The sequence below is a fragment of the Gadus macrocephalus genome, chromosome 14 (assembly GCF_031168955.1).
Source record: "Gadus macrocephalus chromosome 14, ASM3116895v1".
Classification (NCBI taxonomy): Eukaryota; Metazoa; Chordata; class Actinopteri; order Gadiformes; family Gadidae; genus Gadus; species Gadus macrocephalus.
The window spans coordinates 15,295,118-15,312,780 of record NC_082395.1 but is presented as its reverse complement, the minus strand read 5'-3'; the positions used below and the strand labels follow the sequence as shown (position 1 = coordinate 15,312,780).

The following is a 17,663-nucleotide window of genomic DNA, read 5'->3' as shown; positions in this document are numbered from 1 at the left end:
CTGGTTTGGCACTAAAGTGGACATCATTATGGCCCTGCCTATGACGTGTCCCTTTGCATTCAAAGTCAACAGTTCATTCACTTTGAACAGTTCCGTTGAGAACAGTGCCAGTTCAGACAGCCTACCATTCTAGTGGTAAAAATTCCACAATGATAACAGCAAATACATACAAAAGGCCTGAGTAAAGAAGTGAGAAAGAATTTAGAGTAATATACAGTATATTTTTATTATTATTGTTTTATGAATAAAGAATGGTATGATAAAAAGTTATGCATTTACTTATTTTTTCTCTTTTTGTTGCCAATTAGCGATCAAATACAACGTCTCTATTGCGGAGCGTCGTTTCAACCCCCGCGCCATTATGGACAGCCTGGAAAAGCTGCAACCTCAGAACCTGACCCTGCTTCCTGGGAAAGAGACCTGTGAACACATCTACTTCCATGTGTTGGTAAGGGGACCACCCTTTCTAACCCTTACCACTTATTATCTAACCGCATTTACCCTTCCAGTGTTGGGCAACCACCAGAAAGCATCATTTGCAGGCATTCAACGCCAGTTGAAAGTAATTAGCTAACCCTGATTACAGTGAACTGATCTTTTTCTCACTCTTCAGCTTATCGATTTGAGTAAATAATGTATTGTTTAGAAAAGACGATTGCTGTGTTCTGATTGCATGTTGTGTTGACATGCTACAAACTGTACTTAACAACACGTGTACTAGTGAATTCAGCATTATAAAGCATTGTTCCGAGACATTATAAAAAAAAATAAGTTGAGGATTTGCTAAATATTGAACGTAGTAATAATGCAAGATGAACTCCAAATATTGATGCAATTCATAATAAGGTCAGGTATTTAGAAAACATTAGTTACACTTCTTGTGTGAGTTATTCTTGTGATGACTATATATGCCCTAATCTGCTGCAATGGTGCTTGAGGCACTTCCAGCATTTAGATGTAAACTATAATTGCTAAGTAAGGCATAGATAGTCCTCACATAAGATGAGCTCACAAAAAGGACTTAACTAATGCATTTTAACTACCTGAATCTAATGATCCAGCCTTTACATGTCGTTTATGAATGCTTAGGAAGGCAAAAATAGTTTAGATAAGCTCACTCAAAATCCTTGCTTTCTAACTACTTAAACTATTCAGGAAGGTCAGCAATATTAAGTGTTCATAAAGCATTACTTATATATAGTAAATCATTAACCTACCCTTTAGAAATTATCTTATAAACCACTATCAAATTATCTTGATAATAATTGATAACTGATTATGAACAGCTTACTAATGAGCAGTAATGAATGAGCAATGCTTCATAAATGAGGAATCCGCTTTTTGCTAATGCTTTATTTATGCTTTAATGTTGCAGTTATTCAAAATGTTAACCAATGTTTCTAAATGTAGAAACAATATGTGCTAATAAGTTCCATGGACAAGGCCTAGTGCACTTATGTAACATTTTGTGAACTCTTTTAACAAGGCTATGTATTTTAGGAGACTACTGACTATGTACGGCCTATAGTCTTTGCTGTACAAGTGGGGATGCAAGATCTAGACCAAGGCCCTATCCTAGATGACACTTGGCCAACTGTTTCAAAGACTGAGGTAAAATAAAGTGCTATTTTACTTTAATGTATTGACATGTTATGGCTTGATTGAACGGCTCTTCTCAAAATGTGAAATTCAAAAAACGATCAATAACGTATTCAAAATAATTCAGAGAAATTGTGTTTCTGCTATAGCTTCCTTTCTGGAATGGCTGTGATGAGGATGATCGGTGTATACCTGACCTGGCACTGCAGAGCGTCACGGATCTGATCACTCCCAGGTAGCCACACACACGCACACGCACACACACACACACACACACACACACACACACACACACACACACACACTCGGTTTCTCTCCGTCTCGTTGCCTCTCTCTCCTTCATCTCGTCTCACGTCTTCGCCCTCGTTCTCCTTCGCTGTCCATTACCTCGTCTCCCTTCACAGGAAGTTCTGCGAGCAGCCGCTGCCCTCCAGTGGCGCCTACTGCCGGCGCCTGGCTGGCGGCGGCGCCGACCCAGCGGTCAGGGTGATGGAGGTCCAGCGGCGGAGGGTGGTGGTCGACGTGCGTCTGGACAATAAAGGGGAGAACGCCTATGGGGCTCGCCTCAACATCTCCTACACACACAACCTGCGCTTCTCCAGCCTCATCGTCAAGGTAACGGGGTCTCCCAGCCTTCCCACCATCGCTGTCGTTTTACTCTGCTGTAGGTCAGGGCTCAAAACCAGTATCGTTAGAACATAAAGCAATGGCTTTTGTTACTTGACGTGGTTAATCATATATTTAAACAAATACACCTCAAAACAACAATCCCTTTCTCCTGTTGACCGCCATCTCTGTTCAACACTATCCTGGTTTCATATGGCAACAGGTGGACCCTCAATGCATACATAGAGGCGTTTCCAGAACCATTTCCATTTTATCATTAAACTTTCGTTATTTTATATGTAGCGCATCACATTCTTTAGCACTGGCCCTAACGGGATGGTGAGTTGAAGTTGAACCGTCCCAATGTAACTTTTATTGGCCTAGGTCATTCATTCTTTTTTAACCCTGCTGTCGTCTTACCATGATAAAGCCGGTATTACTTCAGGTACATTAGAGTACATATTGTGTTTAAATATTACTGGATCGAATCGACACGCCACCACCCGGATGTGGCCACACATCCCTTTGAGGTAGAATAGCAGGATGGTATAGTGGCTAGACTGTCTACTCTCCAAGCCAAGAGGTGCTGGTCCGATCCCCAATGTCCGCAGCCTAACCTGTAAGCGTCCTTGAGCAAGAGGCCCCCTCAGCCCTACCTGCTGCTAAACGACATTTATCTGAATGTTAGTCACTGCATACACTGCGTGTTTAACTAAATAACTAAAAGCAGTGCCTTCAGGTCATTAGAATAAATACTGCATAATATGGGTGATTTCTGCCAAGAGTAAAAGCACATAAATCTGGGCAGCTCATGAATTTAATGTCTTTCACTATATTATTGTAACGCATGAATGTGACTGAATGTGTTCCCAAGTGGTTCTAAAGAGCTTTTCTCCATGCAGGACAAAACGGACATTCGTGTGGAGTGCCACAACGAGGCTCGGCTGAAGAACGTCAGGCTCTGCAATGTCAGTGCACCGTTCATGAGAGCCAAGACCCAGGTAAGCCCCCCCTCAAACCCCCCCACACACCACCCACTCCCACACGGTCACTGGCTGTCCGCACCGCGACTCTGACCTGAAACACACTGGAATAAATATTACCTGTTATATTTTCAACTTGAATATAGAAAGTGCTTTTTCAGCGAATAACATACATTATCTCATCTGTTCATTTCAACATATCCATCATCTGCTATGGAATACATTTATGCAACGAGAGAGGAGAGGAGCGACGGAGAACCTGTAATTACTAATGCTTGTCAAGGGGTCACCATGGCGATGCATAATATATGTGATGATGGCTGATATCACCATGAAGCCTATATGTTTTCTAGCTAAACAGCAAGCATGCGAAGGAGAGGCAGGGGGAATTGCATATACAGTTCAAGCAGAAGAGTATCAGATTAATTTGAATAGCCCTCTTTATTTAATTGATCAGAAGGAACATTAGTCAAATCTGTCATATTATTGTTTGGCTGGGTCTTTATTTAGGAACCTACCCACGACCAAGTCAGAGAGATCACAAATGTAATGCTTGGGCCACTGAGGACTGGAGACGTTGTCTCACAGAGGAGTTCAAACCTGGGTGAATGCGGCATATTTTCTTACGCTTCATATTTGTTTCAGCCAAACATGTTGCTTGAGGCAGGGATCTGTAATTACGCAATTAGCTATCGGCAATGAACATTTACCACTTGCACGTAAAATAACACTTATTTAACTCCCCTTCCGAAGTGAATAGAAGTGAGTAGAATTTATCCTTAACAAAACAGGAAACAAGGCATAACTCTGACCCTTGAAGTTCTCTGTGCCTTCCCCCCAAGAAATTCTGCTAAAGTAGCACTGCTGGATCCGAGATTGCACTAAAGTAGACCACAGCTTCCTAAAGTCCACAGGCTTCAGCACTTCAGACCAACGTGGTTAACTCAGAACCACATGGAAACAACCCATTCGATCTGGTTCATTAGAGCTCATTACCTTTAGTTTGGTGATGTCATCGCCTATCCTTCTGTCATTGGACCACCATCAGTGGCATCGCACATACATCCATTTGTTGGTTATGCAGTAAGCTTGTGGCAACAACAGTGTTAAGGCTCTCTGCAGTGTCCTTGTGATGCGTCGCACTATAGCGAAGGTCAAGGCACTTGGAGGGCGCCTTGTCCATGCTCAGACACAACGGCTCTGCCGTAATGATGACATGGTGGAGAAGAGAGAGCTTTGAGAGGAAGTGGGGGGCGATTGAAGGCGAGGGTGATAGAACGGTCCAGCTTCTCACTGCAAATGGCAATTGTCTCCTTGACTACAAAGTGGCCAATATCAGCTTATAGTGGGCTTGAGTCCCCCTTCAAGCCTTCGGGGGCCATAGTTCATCACTCACTATAGGAACCAAAGCTCTTAATACTATATAGGTATACAAAATTTGAAGGTTGAGTATTTTAGAATACAGCAAGTCAGCACGGCAAGTCAACTGCAGCTGCCAAATGGGCCATTATTGTTGTGCTTGCAGGAAAAAACAGGATCTCTGGCCAAAGAGGACAGTTAGTTTATACCGACAAAAGCATACAAATTAATGTCATCTTTCTGTTGGCTTTTATAATGAAGAGGTTTACAGAGCCTTCTAATGCCTAGAATGACATACTAGGGTACCCCACCAACAAAATACTGTTCAAACCACATCCCTTATTTCAATTAATCGATTTTTAATATTATATATAGATTTTTTAAGGATAATGTAGACTGCCCATCCCTGTGCTATGTCCCAAATGTTGAGGATGAAAAAAGAGCCCTGTTCTGCTATTTTCCTCTATAAACCCATTCAAACTAGTTTCTGCCCACATTCTTAAACACATGCGTTTGTCAATGCTGTTGTACACACAGGTGTTCTTGTTTGCTACTGTGTACTATGTGCGTATGAGTGAATGTGTGATAATGGGGAAAAATGTGAATAGAGCATGGCGTACAGTGTGTGTGGTGTGGATGATATGCTTGATGCCACAGGAGTCTTAATTCCAAATGGAAGCCACAGTTAACCTTGTTAGTTGTGGTTCTGGGGCCAGATGGCCTCCATTAGGAATCCATTACAGTAACGGCGCTTGGGGGATTTTAAACAATTCCCTCCACTCCATTTGTTCAAATGCACCTTAGTTCTGCATTCATCTATCTGTTTCTTCGGCTCTTGTCTGTTCTACCTACTTGGTTCTCGCGGGTCATCCCCTGCACAAGGTCCTCCCCTGAGATTTGATCTAATCCTTTGTCTTGGGTTAGTTAAGTTAAGTTAAGTCCTTTATTCATCCCTTTTTAGGGGGAAATTCTTTCTCTGCTTTTGACCCATCCGGGTAGCCGGTGAAACACATTCACACACAGAGGTCCACACACATGGGGGCACACCGGCACTACCGGAGCAGTGGGCTGCCGCGGTGCAGCGCCCGGGGAGCAGGTGGGGGTTTCAGATGCCTTGCTCAAGGGCACCTCATCCGTGGATTTTTTTCAGGATTCGAACTAGCCACCCTCCAGTTACCAGTCCAACTCCTTCACCAGTATGCTACGGATACTGGTGACTTTAATTAGCATGGAAATTTGTATCAAAGGCTACATCATTTGCCTAAATTAAGCAATTTCTTTCAATGGTGGGTTTTTAGTACAACAGTACATAGTATTGCTGGATTCACACCAAACTCACTAGACAAAAGTCAGACTTTATTAAATGTATCCTGATATCTAACCCGTTTGTGGCAGGGGTCGATAAGGTCCGGCCTCTTTGATTCATATGTTTTCACAGCTACTGGTCCACTATCTTTGATACCTTATCGGGGATACTTCGGGTGCCCTTTTCATCCAAAATGAAAAGGGCACCACAAGCTTTCTTTGGTGTTATAGCAGATACAGTGGCCCTGCCAAGACTTAAAGTTGACCTTGTGGCCTTCTTGACCATATTGGCTAGACGACTGATATTACTTTGTTGGAAGTCATTATCTCCTCCATAAAACATTTGTTAAAGTCCCTGGACTTCTTGAAATACATCCGGCTATTCCCCCAAACCGGGTGCCATTCAATTTGTGTACTTAACAAAAAGGCGGGCTTACATCAAAAAGACAAAACCATAAAGTGACCACCACTTTGGTTCCTCTGTTTAGGTGACATTTCGACTGGAGTTTGAGTTCAGTCGCTCCATCTTCCTGGATCATGTGAGAATCAGCCTCCAGGCCTCCAGGTATGGTTGCTTTAAACAAGTTAACATTTAAACACAGATGTGTATAGGCCGTATACATGGCCGTATATATCTTAGTTGATGTTACAATTTTACCCAAAATATTGGAAACCGTTTTTCGTTTCCTGATTTTGTCAAGAGTTCTAGTCCATTAATTGAAAAGCAATACTCAGTATGGAAATTGTAGCAGAGGATAAGGATAATTGTTTGTTATTCATGGTTACTCGCTTTGCCTGTCGAAACTAGTCTTTTTTGTATTTTTCATGATGTCGCAAATGCTGTTGCTTTGATGCAAGAAACAATTCAGACATGTACTTCAATAAGGTATTTCAGATTATATAAACGATACGATACAACTTTATTAATCCCCTTTAGGAGAAACAATGGCATAAGTCCAACAATTTACTTATCTCAGATGCTTTCCACATCTTTAAATAACTGTATTCAATATCAAATGTCTCTGTTTTTGTTTCACAGTGATGGAGAGGAGATGAGCTTGTCTGACAACCTCAATGACATTCATTACTCGCTGAAATACCAGACAGACCTTCTGTTCACCAGGTGTGTCTTTTGCATATATTTTCTTCCTGTACATTTCCCTTTGCTCTACTTTCTACTCTTGAGAGAAGCCTTTAGTGGTGTCTGTTACGGAGTTATCAGCTTCTACTGTTCATGGGAGTTGACAGCATGTACATTTAGATCCAGCATTCAGGGCTCCGCACTAATGATTTGTATAATGTGCACTTACAACAGGACACTAAATACCTAATGCCATGAAAGTGAAGCCTCTATTATGTTTCCCTCTTGCTATCTCCCTCGCCCTGTATCTCTCTCTCATTCTCCGGAAGGGATTCTTATCCGAGGCGCTATGACATCAAGTCAGACCTGTCTCTCGAGGAGCCTGGAGTTGTTGGTCCGCCATTCAACTTCACTTTCCAGGTGAGCTCCGACTCCTCACCCCACCTGTATATTTCAATGCGCTGCGACTCATGGCCACTGTTTGAATACATTCTACTGCTTATTTTTTCACCAGATCCAGAACTTAGGCTTTTTCCCAGTCAGAGATCTGCAGCTCAACATCGAAATCCCGGAAATGACCAAGAATGGAAACCAGCTCCTACGTGTTGCCGACTTCTACATTGACCAGGTAGGAGGTGTAGCTAGAGCTGGTTCAACGTCAACACTCATCTTCAATGTCTCACTCTTTAAGGGACCTTGCATGAACTCTAGACACAGACACACACATTTTGTTTAGACACCTTGATCTACTTCTGTGGACATCACCCTATAATTCCTGTCCTTCTATAGGTCATGTGTCATGTTTGTCTTTCTGTCTTTGTGTCTGGGGAAGAAAGCCTCAGGCTAGTTGAGAAGGATATATATGCAACCCATAATTGCGATAATAATCACATTGGGGTTGTTATGATCCGTGGTTTCTGAACATGCAGAGCGAGCCAAAGCGTGCGTTATTCGGCACCTCACTGATCCTCTCTGTTATCACTGTGGAGCTGGATGTGAGGGCCTAGTTAGGCTGGCGACGTGCTTGCTGACCATAGACCGTGGTGGTGGCTGTGTGTGTGTGTGTGTGTGATGTCTCCCCCCAGACAGACGGGACCCAGTGTGTTCCCCCCCAGCACGTCGCCCAGAGCCGCGCCTCCCCGGAGGACCTGTCCCGCTTTACACGTCTGGTATATATAGCATATATTAAATATTTATTCAATATATTCATTATAATTATTTATATATTAAATTCGATCCACCTTGTTCCTCATTGACATAATCATCACCACACATCTCTACATGGTTTCATGATGTAACGTGAATACCTCCTTGTTTGTTCTTGTTCCTCTTTGGATGACGTGCACGACGCTTCAACAGAACCAGTCCAACACCCTGATTCTGCCCATCCAGTGCACCGTCCACTTGGACACCTGCCGACAGGTGGATGTGAAGATCTCCGGGGTGCTGCGGATAGACACGCTACATGCGGTGAGCAGGGTCACAGAGCGACGGAGCTCTGAGGTCTCCCTACTCGCTCTCCTGAAGGTTGCCAGATTGGGAGAGATGTAATTGTGTTACGTACAGGCTTGCAGGTTGACGTGATGTCATTGTTTATTGTCTTTAAGTAGCACGGAAATTATACATTACACTGTTTTCTTGTCTATATTAGAATTTATTTTTTTCCAAGCAAAAGCCTTGAGGATAATATTCGTGATCACCACATAGCCCCCTATGGGATACATTCTGAAAGTACACGTGGGAGACCTACGGGAGAAACAGATGCCAGAGCACTAATTATGCTATATCCAATCTGTTAATGTAATGATAATACATTTTTCTCTCGCTGGGTTTGTTGTTTTCTCCTCCAGCTGCAGTTCAAAATCCTGGAGCTTGTGACGAGTGCATCCGTTGTGCTGGACTCAACCAGCCCGCTGTTTCTACATGAGGACAGACCACTCAGACATGTGAGTCACCAACAACGACAACAACAAATACGACCTCAGCAGCAAATCAATTCTGGTGGTGCTCAGACTTGAACACCAGCTTTGATTCAAGCCTTTCTGGGAAACGGCAATGGAGAGACTGTTAAGTGTTTGACGCTTAGCTGCTGTTTTATCACTGCACTACAAAGCTTGGTTCAATCAAAAAGCCTATGCTATGGGCTATGGCTTTGATTTAGTTTTGATTAGGTCTATTTTAGAATATACATAAAACTTACATTGGTAACATGTTGTTACAATCAGGGTACAATATATCAAAAAACAATCACTACACTTCTGCATGAAGAATACTGCATAAACATTAGTTTATGCACTAGTAAGCATTAACAAGTAATAATTTGCTCATGGTGTTCATGTTAAAAAAAAACATGTTAACTAACCCACTAATGCTAACCATAACCCTAACTAGAGTAACTTCAACCTAAAATAACTAAACTACAAAAACGTAAACCCTAACCACAACTCCAATAGTACTGTCTGATATATAATAATGCTTACTACTGCATTAACTAATGGTAATTAATGGTTAATGAATGTACCCTTATTATAAAGTCTTACCGTATTGTTTCTGCTGAAGATTTCTTAGCGCTACCACAGGGGTTGTGGTTACTGGCTGGTATAGTAAGGCTTTACATTGAGGGGTGATCAGCAGAATCCCTGTGTGCTCATGTTGCTACTGCAGCCTACGTGGCTGAGTGGTGCTGGGGGACCGAAAGGACCAGCAGTGCTTTCCATTTGTGCATCACAGAATGGGGCCAACATGCTAATGTGTGCTGCCATCTATTGGCCAGTGTTATACAACCATATCTGGCACGCTGCTTTTTGTGGGTAAGCAGTTTGCTAAATTGCTCAGTTGCTATTGGAAAATTGAAGTGCGTTGCCTCGTGGATTTCGTTGGCTTTTTTTACTATCTGTGTGGGAATGAACATTTTCCTAAATCGGGTGTAATTTAGACCACAGAAAATCTCTGAATTCTCTCATGTCGGGTTTTACTCTTAACCCTCCAGTCATTTATTATTATATTATTAAGTGTGCGTTATCATTAAAAAATAACTAACTGAACTATGACATTGACATGACATTATCTCTATCTTTCTTTATCTTTCCACTGCTTGGGGTCCCTGTATGGGATTAATAAAGAACCATCTTATCTTTCCCTATTTTCATGAGCTTGTGAAGTAATTACTATTCCCACAATATCTTGGTTATTTGATAATTGTGTGGTTGCTGTGATACTCGTCTAGTGACTGGTGGGGTCAGAATAGCTGCAGTTGCGTTTCCCAACTGTGGCTCTGTCTCTCTGTCTCCCCCTGTAGATCGTGTTGGAGATCAGGAAGGAGGGAGATTACAGAATCTCCATCTGGATCATCATAGGAAGCACTTTGGGGGGCCTGCTACTGTTAGCCCTGCTCAGCCTTGCATTATGGAAGGTAAACATGACGTAACACAACACAGGCTCCATGATGCTTCATCCCAAATGGGATTAATCTAATGTAAACGTTGCTCAGACACAATCCAATTCTATTAATATTTCGTCAGTAAGCAGATGGTTTTATCCAATGCGACTTACAGTGATTTCAGATTTACTGAAGAAACAGTAAGTGGGCTAGGCATCTCGCTCAAAGTGGCCTGGGGATCAGATCCAGTACCCTTTTGTACAGGGATCAACTAGTCGCAATATTATTGGCTAGTAGTGTGCCTTTATTGACTTGGTTTTGTTTTATTAATTTGGATCACAGTGACATAATGTGTTATTGCTAGCGCAATGATGGATCATTTCACCACGGCAAACAGCAGATGGTGTCTAACGTGGCTGTTATTGTCATTGTAATGGATGTCCTCTAACCATCTCTCCCGCCCAGCTGGGCTTCTTCCAGAGACGGAAAAGGAAAGACGAGGACCAGCACCCGGTGAACGGCAAGGTGGCGGAAGAGCGATAGCGTACGCTAGCCTCCCTCCCCCTCTTACCCCCGCAGGACACCCCTATCACAGGGGACCCAAAACTCAGGGACCACAGTCTCCCCTCCCCCTCCAGGCCCCCGCAACGATCCCAGGACAGGGGCACGCGACTCCGCATGGGCAAGATGCACTGGACCCGTCCCGAGCCGATCAGCCCCGCCTTGAGACACCCATGAGTACGCACTGTGGCGTGTTTACCCAGCGTTTCTGCACTGTGACACTGCCTAGTGGGGTCTAGTCCCTGGAGCCTGGGTGGCCGGCCACCATGTTTCTCCCTCAGTAGAGCTTCAGGGCTCTTTGGTTATCAAGTGGCCAGCACCCGGAGCTCTGAGTACAGGATTAGTTTGGTTGGTCGGTGAGTTTGGTCGATTTTGGGAGCTTGAGAATCTGCTGCATTGCGGAAAGCTCAGTTTCCAATCCTGTTTTGTATTTTACAAATGTGTATTTATTCACCGTCTTTATGGATACGTGCGAGAACCTCAAGGGTGTTGGGCCACCCGAATGGTACCATAAAGTGTTAAGCCATTGTACTGTATTTGGCCACGTAATTGGAAGTTCAAAAGCGCTTTTGAGGCATTAAACTGGTAAGCCACCTCATTATTTATGAAAGATATCTAAATGTCCAATCTTAAAGAGGCCTTTGTAAGATAATTCCTATGGCGTGTGTGCTTGAGAAGATCTTGCATAAACAGTCTGCAGCCTATCACATCTTGCGAAAAACATTTTCTCCTGGCCTGCGTCCTTCCTTAAATATTGTCTTGGGAACACACAGTGTAATTATCTTTTTTCCATTTCTGATGCACTTTTATGTAATATATAGAGATTAACTTGAATTTTGTAAATAGTCAAGTTCTTTTATACTTTATCACATACAATGTTTTTTTCTAAGTATTGTATTCCCACCACAAGCAGGTTGAGGGAGCGGGTGTCAATCAACACGTCTCAGAGTGGAACAAATAGCCTTCATCGAAAGGTGCATGCGTCAAGTCTACCACAAAGTCCACAGATGTGGGAATGAATAACAATTGAAGTAAATAGAATGAGTGCCCAGGTGCCAACTAGAGGTTGCATCACTTTGCAACCATTGTGTAGACTTAATGCTGCATAGCTGTGTAATGTTGCTGATCTCCACATCCTGGTTTCACCCAATTAAAATGTCATTGGCCTCTGTGATGAACCAGGAAACGGGAGATAATACACCTAGAGAATAGAGCCTTTAATGTGCTCTAATGTCTTTGGGTGGGAAGTCGATCTGGTCTGGGATTCTATTTGGTTTGCTGTTGCCATAGAATGTAAAGTAGAATCATTTCAACAACTGTTTGAAGTGCCAAGAGTTTGAAGGGGAAGGGTGTGTGTATAAACACAACATTGTTAAGATAATGAGACTCATGAAATAAAGTTTTATTTGCCAAATGTTTATATTTATGTTTATGTTCTGCATATATGTATTGTTAGAAATAACTGCTGAATAAAAATAAAGCTGTCCAATCAAATCAGGCTTCTTGAGCAGTTATTGACTTGTGTAATCAACTGAGAAACTTAATATTAATCACCTATTATGAATACAAATTTATTGGTAACACTTTATAATAAGGTGCCATAATAAAAAGCAAACTAGTCATTACCTAACCCTTTAAAGGCACCCAGTGCAACTTTATGTAAACATTCAATGAAAAATAAACATTCAATTTCTAGTCTTTTTTACACGTAGTAAGTTTCAATAACTCCATACCATTACATATCGACATTCAAGGAGCAAAGATGAGACGTCGTCGTGTGGTGAGAACTGATAGAAAATCGTAAACAACAACAATCGCCGGTGGGGAGAAGCCATTTTTCCATTGACTGGAAGCCTGCTTTATTTATTGTAGGTTACAAAAAATAAAGAAAATGGCGGCATTGTTGTTGTTGTTGTTATCGATTTTGTATCAGTTCTCACCACACAACGACGTCTCATCTTTGCTGCTTGAATGTCGGTATGTAATGGTATGGAGTTATTGAAACTTACTACGTGTAAAAAAGACTAGAAATTGAATGTTTATTTTTAAGCTTCGAAAGTTGCACTGGGTGCCTTTAATATTTGTTAATTGTTACTAAAATATCTATTTGGTTGTGTGTTAGGGTTAGGGTCATGTGTTAGGGTTGGGTTAGGGTTATGCAACAACTTATATTTAATTAATGAAAGTATTATTAACTTGTGCCAAATAACAAAGGATTAGTTAATGAACAGTTTGCAATTTATTATGGCACCTTATTATAAAGTGTTACCAATTTATTTTTAATCAGAATTCATGACATTTTAGAGCATATTTTTGGAGTATATTATTCTACCAATGTTGAATGAAAGGTTTGTGTGCCAATATGTTTCATATATGGCAAGCCCGGTATACTCAAGAGAAGGGATACTTGTTTTCACACAGTCAAGTCAAGTTGGTGTCAGGGCAGCATACATTTAAAAAGAGTACAGTAGCACACAGATAAATAAAAAAATAAAAAAACAGATAACAGATAAACCCTCTTCCCACATATACCACAGAAAAACATGTCAGAAATAAACATGACATGGACAATATACAGTGATGAAAAATCGAAAAAAATTTCATTGTTCAGTGCTATGAGGGCTGAGGGGACAAAACTTATTTTAAAATGGGCTTTTTTTTCCAGTCTAGTACCCTATTTCTGCGTCCAGATGGTAGTCATTTGAAGAATTGGTTAAGAGAGTGTTCAGGGCTGCTGACTACCACACGTGCAATATGTGCGATAGCAAGTTCATTTGCTTCTGACAGGCTGGGGGTGGGGAGGTCCATTATCTTGGATGCTGTGTGAAAATAAGTAAAGCTGGAAGGTTGGGTCGTGAAGGACCTAGTAAAGTATTTCAAAAACACACACACAGCCTTTTCCCTGTGAAGGTTTAATAAAGAAACAACCAGCACACACGCACACATGCACATACACACACACATCACCGCACACATTACAGATTACATATATACTTATATTTTATTTGCTTGTCAAAATCGTTCAAATTGTTTTACAAAACAGAAATACAACACAAAAAACAACAGCATTTCTTCAGTCACATATATTTTTATATGCAGGGGAATGGTCTGTTTCGTATAGATTGAGTCCTTGGCCCAAATTGGATTACACCAGGTGGGGCTGAATGGAGGGGGATAGAGCAGGGATCCAGGCTATTTTGGGAATTTGTTTACTGTATATTTGCTTTGGAAAGTTTTTTTCAAAATACAATTATGTAATCATATGATCAGAATGATCAGAGAGTAAAATAGTCAAATCAATTTCAATGGAGGCACCCAACAGTCATTATTTATGGCACAGGCTGATTTTTTTGTACAGGAGAAGCTTAATGTAGACGTTTGGCGGTTGGCAGAGGTTTAGATCCTCACTGTGTTTCATGTCATCCAGTGGTATACAATGTGTACGCTGCCACAGTTCTTTCCTCCCCCACCACCACCTACACTAATCAGGGTTCTCCATGCATTGATGAATTGGATTGGAGCTGCATTGATCTTATTTGAAATTAATTATAAAAATGTATAAGCTTGCGTGCTATAATAATCCAAATATCACCACATGTACAAAGATATTACCAGATAATATGTAGAGGCCCATATTATGTTAACAGTATCGAGGTCCAAACCTTAAGGACCCTTATTTGAGCCATTTCACATTTCATCTACCCTCTAGTCTGTGTCGCTAGAAGGTATAGTGAAATGGCTTGAATTGGCTTATCAACATCACAATTGGTAGTAAAGTAGGTGGGTGCCATTTAAGACGGACATAAATCAAATGCCTGTTGGTCTTGTCCTCAGACATAATCTTGATAAATGAATGTGTATTTTACACTTTTGGTGTCTTTATGTGTCAAGTAGCCTATTGTGTGTTAATTTTTTGCGTACATTTTGAAGTCCACAGTGTAGACAATGACGTGTAGACTGTTGACATTTCAAATCAGCTATTTGATGTTGGAAGGATAATTTTCTTCTAATAATTCAAACGTATGCCTATGCAACCTGGTATATTTAAACAAAAGTGAACACACCACTTAAAAAGTCCTTCATCCCGTTCACAAACAACTCGCAAGTCTTTTTCCAGTAGACACATTTCAAGTGTTGGACGAGATCGAGCAGGATAACCCTTTTCTGTCTAGGATGGACAGTTGGAACTGTCCGTTGTCCGTGGTTTGCAGCGGAATAACTTCGTGGGTTTCCTCGTACGGCGCGCGGAACTTCCCTGACAGCGTGCGTAATGCGCATTCTTTCTTTATGGACGGAGTTTGGAGTTTCCAGAATAGATTCCGTAAAATCTTCCGAAACTCGGGTCGGATGAGGCAATATAGTACTGGATTCAGACAGCTGTTCGCATGCGCCAGGCAGACGGTGACCGGGAAAACGTAGGTGTGCACCATGTAGTAGGACTTATCCCAGTTGACAGCGTTAAATTTCACCAGCACCCCCCAAAGTGTGATGGCGTGGTTGGGCATCCAGCAAAGAAAGAAAGATAAAACCACTATCGTGACAGATCTTGTGACTCTAGACCTTCGTTTTGGGTTGTTGTTGCGCATGGTTTTCTGACGGATGAAGCGTAAAAGCATTAAATAGCTCACCGTGACCACGAGCATCGGGATGATGAACGCGACCAGGATCTTCTGAATGTGGTAGAGCGCCAGCCAGTCATGTCCTTCTGGAAACCTGAGAAGACATAATTTTTCCCCTGCTACGACTGTCACGGTGGAGAAAATGGTTGTGGGCGCCGTGGCCACTGTGGCGGATACCCAAAGCACGGCGCACACCCATTTGGCGGATCCAGACGCCCGGCAGCTTCGGTTTTTCAGGGCTGAGGCGACAGACCAGTACCTGGTCACACTCATGGCCGTTAGAAAAAAGACGCTAGCGTACATGTTCATGACGGTGACCGTGAGGATGATTCTGCACATGGCGTCGCCAAACGGCCAGCTGAAGTCCAGCGCGGTGTCCACTGCCCAGAAAGGCAGAGTAAGCACGAACTGGAAGTCAGTCACCGCCAAATTAATAACGAAACAATTTATACTGGACTTCTTCCGACCTTGTCTTAACCTCATCAGGAAGAAGACCAACAGGTTCCCGACTAAACCCACCGCGCAAACCACAGAATACACGATGGAGATGACGATCCGGAGGATAGGGCTCCCGTCGGCAGTCATATCAATGTCCTCGAATGGATCACCTCCGGGTGAAGTTCTGTTCATTGTTCTACTTTGGTTAAGCACGTCGTCCATCTCCTAAGATAGAGCAAATTGTTGCCGGCACCTTGACTCTTGGCGTCTCCTAATGGCATGTCAACATGGTCCGCTTATTTATGAAAGATCTAATTAATGTGATCCTGTTAAAGGAATAAGCTGCGTTGGGGCATCTTGCCACTTCACTTCGTCTGCATGGTGCGTCTCTGTGACAGTCTGGATTTATACAGGTGCGCGCCTGTGACGTGGTTGCACGGTCTGGATTGGTGTTGGTGCTGTGAGACGTAAGTTGTTGCATCACAGAGGAGAACAAAATGTGATTTAATATAAATTAACTGTAATAACAATACATGTTTCCTAGTCTCTTTGTTATTTCTCCCCATGTTGATATATTGAAATATTGATGGAAGTTTGCATATAGGCCTACGGTAGGCTATATTTGTATTAACGATTTACGCAGGCCTGTTTTGACCTTAATCAATGAGATCTAATTCTCAAACAGCTGGGCAGCCGCCATCCTATCCTTCCACTAGAGGGGGTAATAAGATTGGGCAGCAGTTTCATATGGAGAACTGAGTCCATGCCCATTAGAACTTGTTTATCGAATCCCTCTGACTTTGCCAGCAGGAACAGAAGTCCACTGGGTTCCATTTAAATCATCCCGTTCCTGAATGTAAAACCGTTTAACTGCTAGTATGCCTACATCCTTTTGACACGCCCGAAAAACTGTGTCTCATGAAAACCTTGTATGAGCCTACGTGGCCATACAATCGTATGATAAGAAGCCCGCACTGATTCTCTTTGTGTTGAGTATCATACCGCTTTAAACTGCGTGGCCCCGAGAGACGTCCTGGTGTCCTAGGTCCTCGCTCCCTCCCTCCCTCCCCTCGGTGGGGGTGGCTCTTCTTCTGCAAACTTTTGTTTGCAAAGGAAAGTTTATAGCTGTCAGTCTGTCGGGAGGAGACTGATGGAGGGGGGGATGTGAAATGGTAGGCTACAACTGCATGAAATCAAAGCGAGACAACGAAAAATAACAAACCATCTCCATGGACGGATATGGACTACCCTCGAAAACGAAGACATCTGATAGACCCGTGTAGCCTATTTGTGAACCGTAGCAATACGCAACCAAAAATAATTCATAGTTCAGTTAAGGCACGCTTGGTCGTAATGTGATGTTGTTCAGATGTAGCTGACGGTTCGACATGACTATCTACTTGAACACCGGGCTTGGACTAGTTTTTTCTCTCATTCACCTTTTTGTCGCACTTGGTCTTCTTTCTGTCGTGGAAAACACCAAGATCCACAAATCAGGTAAACCAGACCGTCCTTAGTCAATAAAGTCTAATTTGCAAACATGAATGGACACTATACTATAGGCCTACATACATGGATGACAATGTCAGGGCGGAGCGGAGAAGCAGATGCACACAGTCTGCACATCTGCACTCAAACTATTCCAAGCTGGTTTTACACTTTCTTTGCCAAGTGGGTTAGACTCAATATAGAATTGAAGCTACGCTTACACTATGGGCACTTCGCCAGCTCTT

The 17,663-nt window shown here is 42.4% G+C and overlaps 3 protein-coding genes and 1 long non-coding RNA gene across 8 annotated transcripts in view; 2 read left to right on the top strand and 2 right to left on the bottom strand.

The window, feature by feature from the left end:
- The window catches only part of itga11a (integrin, alpha 11a), a 49,206-nt gene extending 36,835 nt beyond the window's left edge, over window positions 1-12,371 (top strand). Inside the window, exons 17-30 of one of the 5 annotated variants that reach the window (XM_060070968.1) lie at window positions 309-448; window positions 1,501-1,611; window positions 1,749-1,834; window positions 2,004-2,214; window positions 3,108-3,206; window positions 6,341-6,417; window positions 6,892-6,975; window positions 7,263-7,353; window positions 7,448-7,561; window positions 8,019-8,102; window positions 8,290-8,403; window positions 8,784-8,879; window positions 10,232-10,345; window positions 10,793-12,371. In XM_060070968.1, the coding sequence (XP_059926951.1) occupies window positions 309-448; window positions 1,501-1,611; window positions 1,749-1,834; window positions 2,004-2,214; window positions 3,108-3,206; window positions 6,341-6,417; window positions 6,892-6,975; window positions 7,263-7,353; window positions 7,448-7,561; window positions 8,019-8,102; window positions 8,290-8,403; window positions 8,784-8,879; window positions 10,232-10,345; window positions 10,793-10,855 (1,484 nt within the window). In that variant the 3' untranslated portion in view covers window positions 10,856-12,371. Of the gene's footprint in view, window positions 1-308; window positions 449-1,500; window positions 1,612-1,748; window positions 1,835-2,003; window positions 2,215-3,107; window positions 3,207-6,340; window positions 6,418-6,891; window positions 6,976-7,262; window positions 7,354-7,447; window positions 7,562-8,018; window positions 8,103-8,289; window positions 8,404-8,783; window positions 8,880-10,231; window positions 10,346-10,777 lie in introns of those variants that run through there. The other 4 variants (XM_060070967.1, XM_060070966.1, XR_009528907.1 and 1 more) reach the window with 4 other exon arrangements.
- LOC132471734 (uncharacterized) lies at window positions 8,499-9,806 on the bottom strand. Its single transcript, XR_009528910.1, has 2 exons — window positions 9,474-9,806; window positions 8,499-8,852 (listed from the first exon to the last, which is right to left on the bottom strand). It is a non-coding gene; the product is annotated as an uncharacterized LOC132471734 (long non-coding RNA).
- Window positions 12,372-13,007: 636 nt separating the features above from the next.
- Window positions 13,008-16,401, bottom strand: LOC132471545 (relaxin-3 receptor 1-like). The gene has a single exon (XM_060070657.1). The coding sequence runs from the start codon at window positions 16,150-16,152 to the stop codon at window positions 15,001-15,003; it is 1,152 nt and encodes a 383-aa protein (XP_059926640.1). The 5' UTR covers window positions 16,153-16,401; the 3' UTR covers window positions 13,008-15,000.
- A 156-nt stretch (window positions 16,402-16,557) lies between these two features.
- Window positions 16,558-17,663, top strand: part of LOC132471542 (A disintegrin and metalloproteinase with thrombospondin motifs 7) — a 92,422-nt gene continuing 91,316 nt past the window's right edge. The window contains exon 1 of the mRNA XM_060070647.1: window positions 16,558-17,427. Within this exon, the coding sequence (XP_059926630.1) occupies window positions 17,319-17,427 (109 nt within the window). The 5' untranslated portion in view covers window positions 16,558-17,318. The remainder of the gene's footprint in view (window positions 17,428-17,663) is intronic.

What these genes read in the sequence shown, in the direction of transcription:
- LOC132471545 (XM_060070657.1), bottom strand. Translation starts at nt 16,152, where the DNA reads ATGGACGACGTGCTTAACCAAAGTAGAACAATGAACAGAACTTCACCC.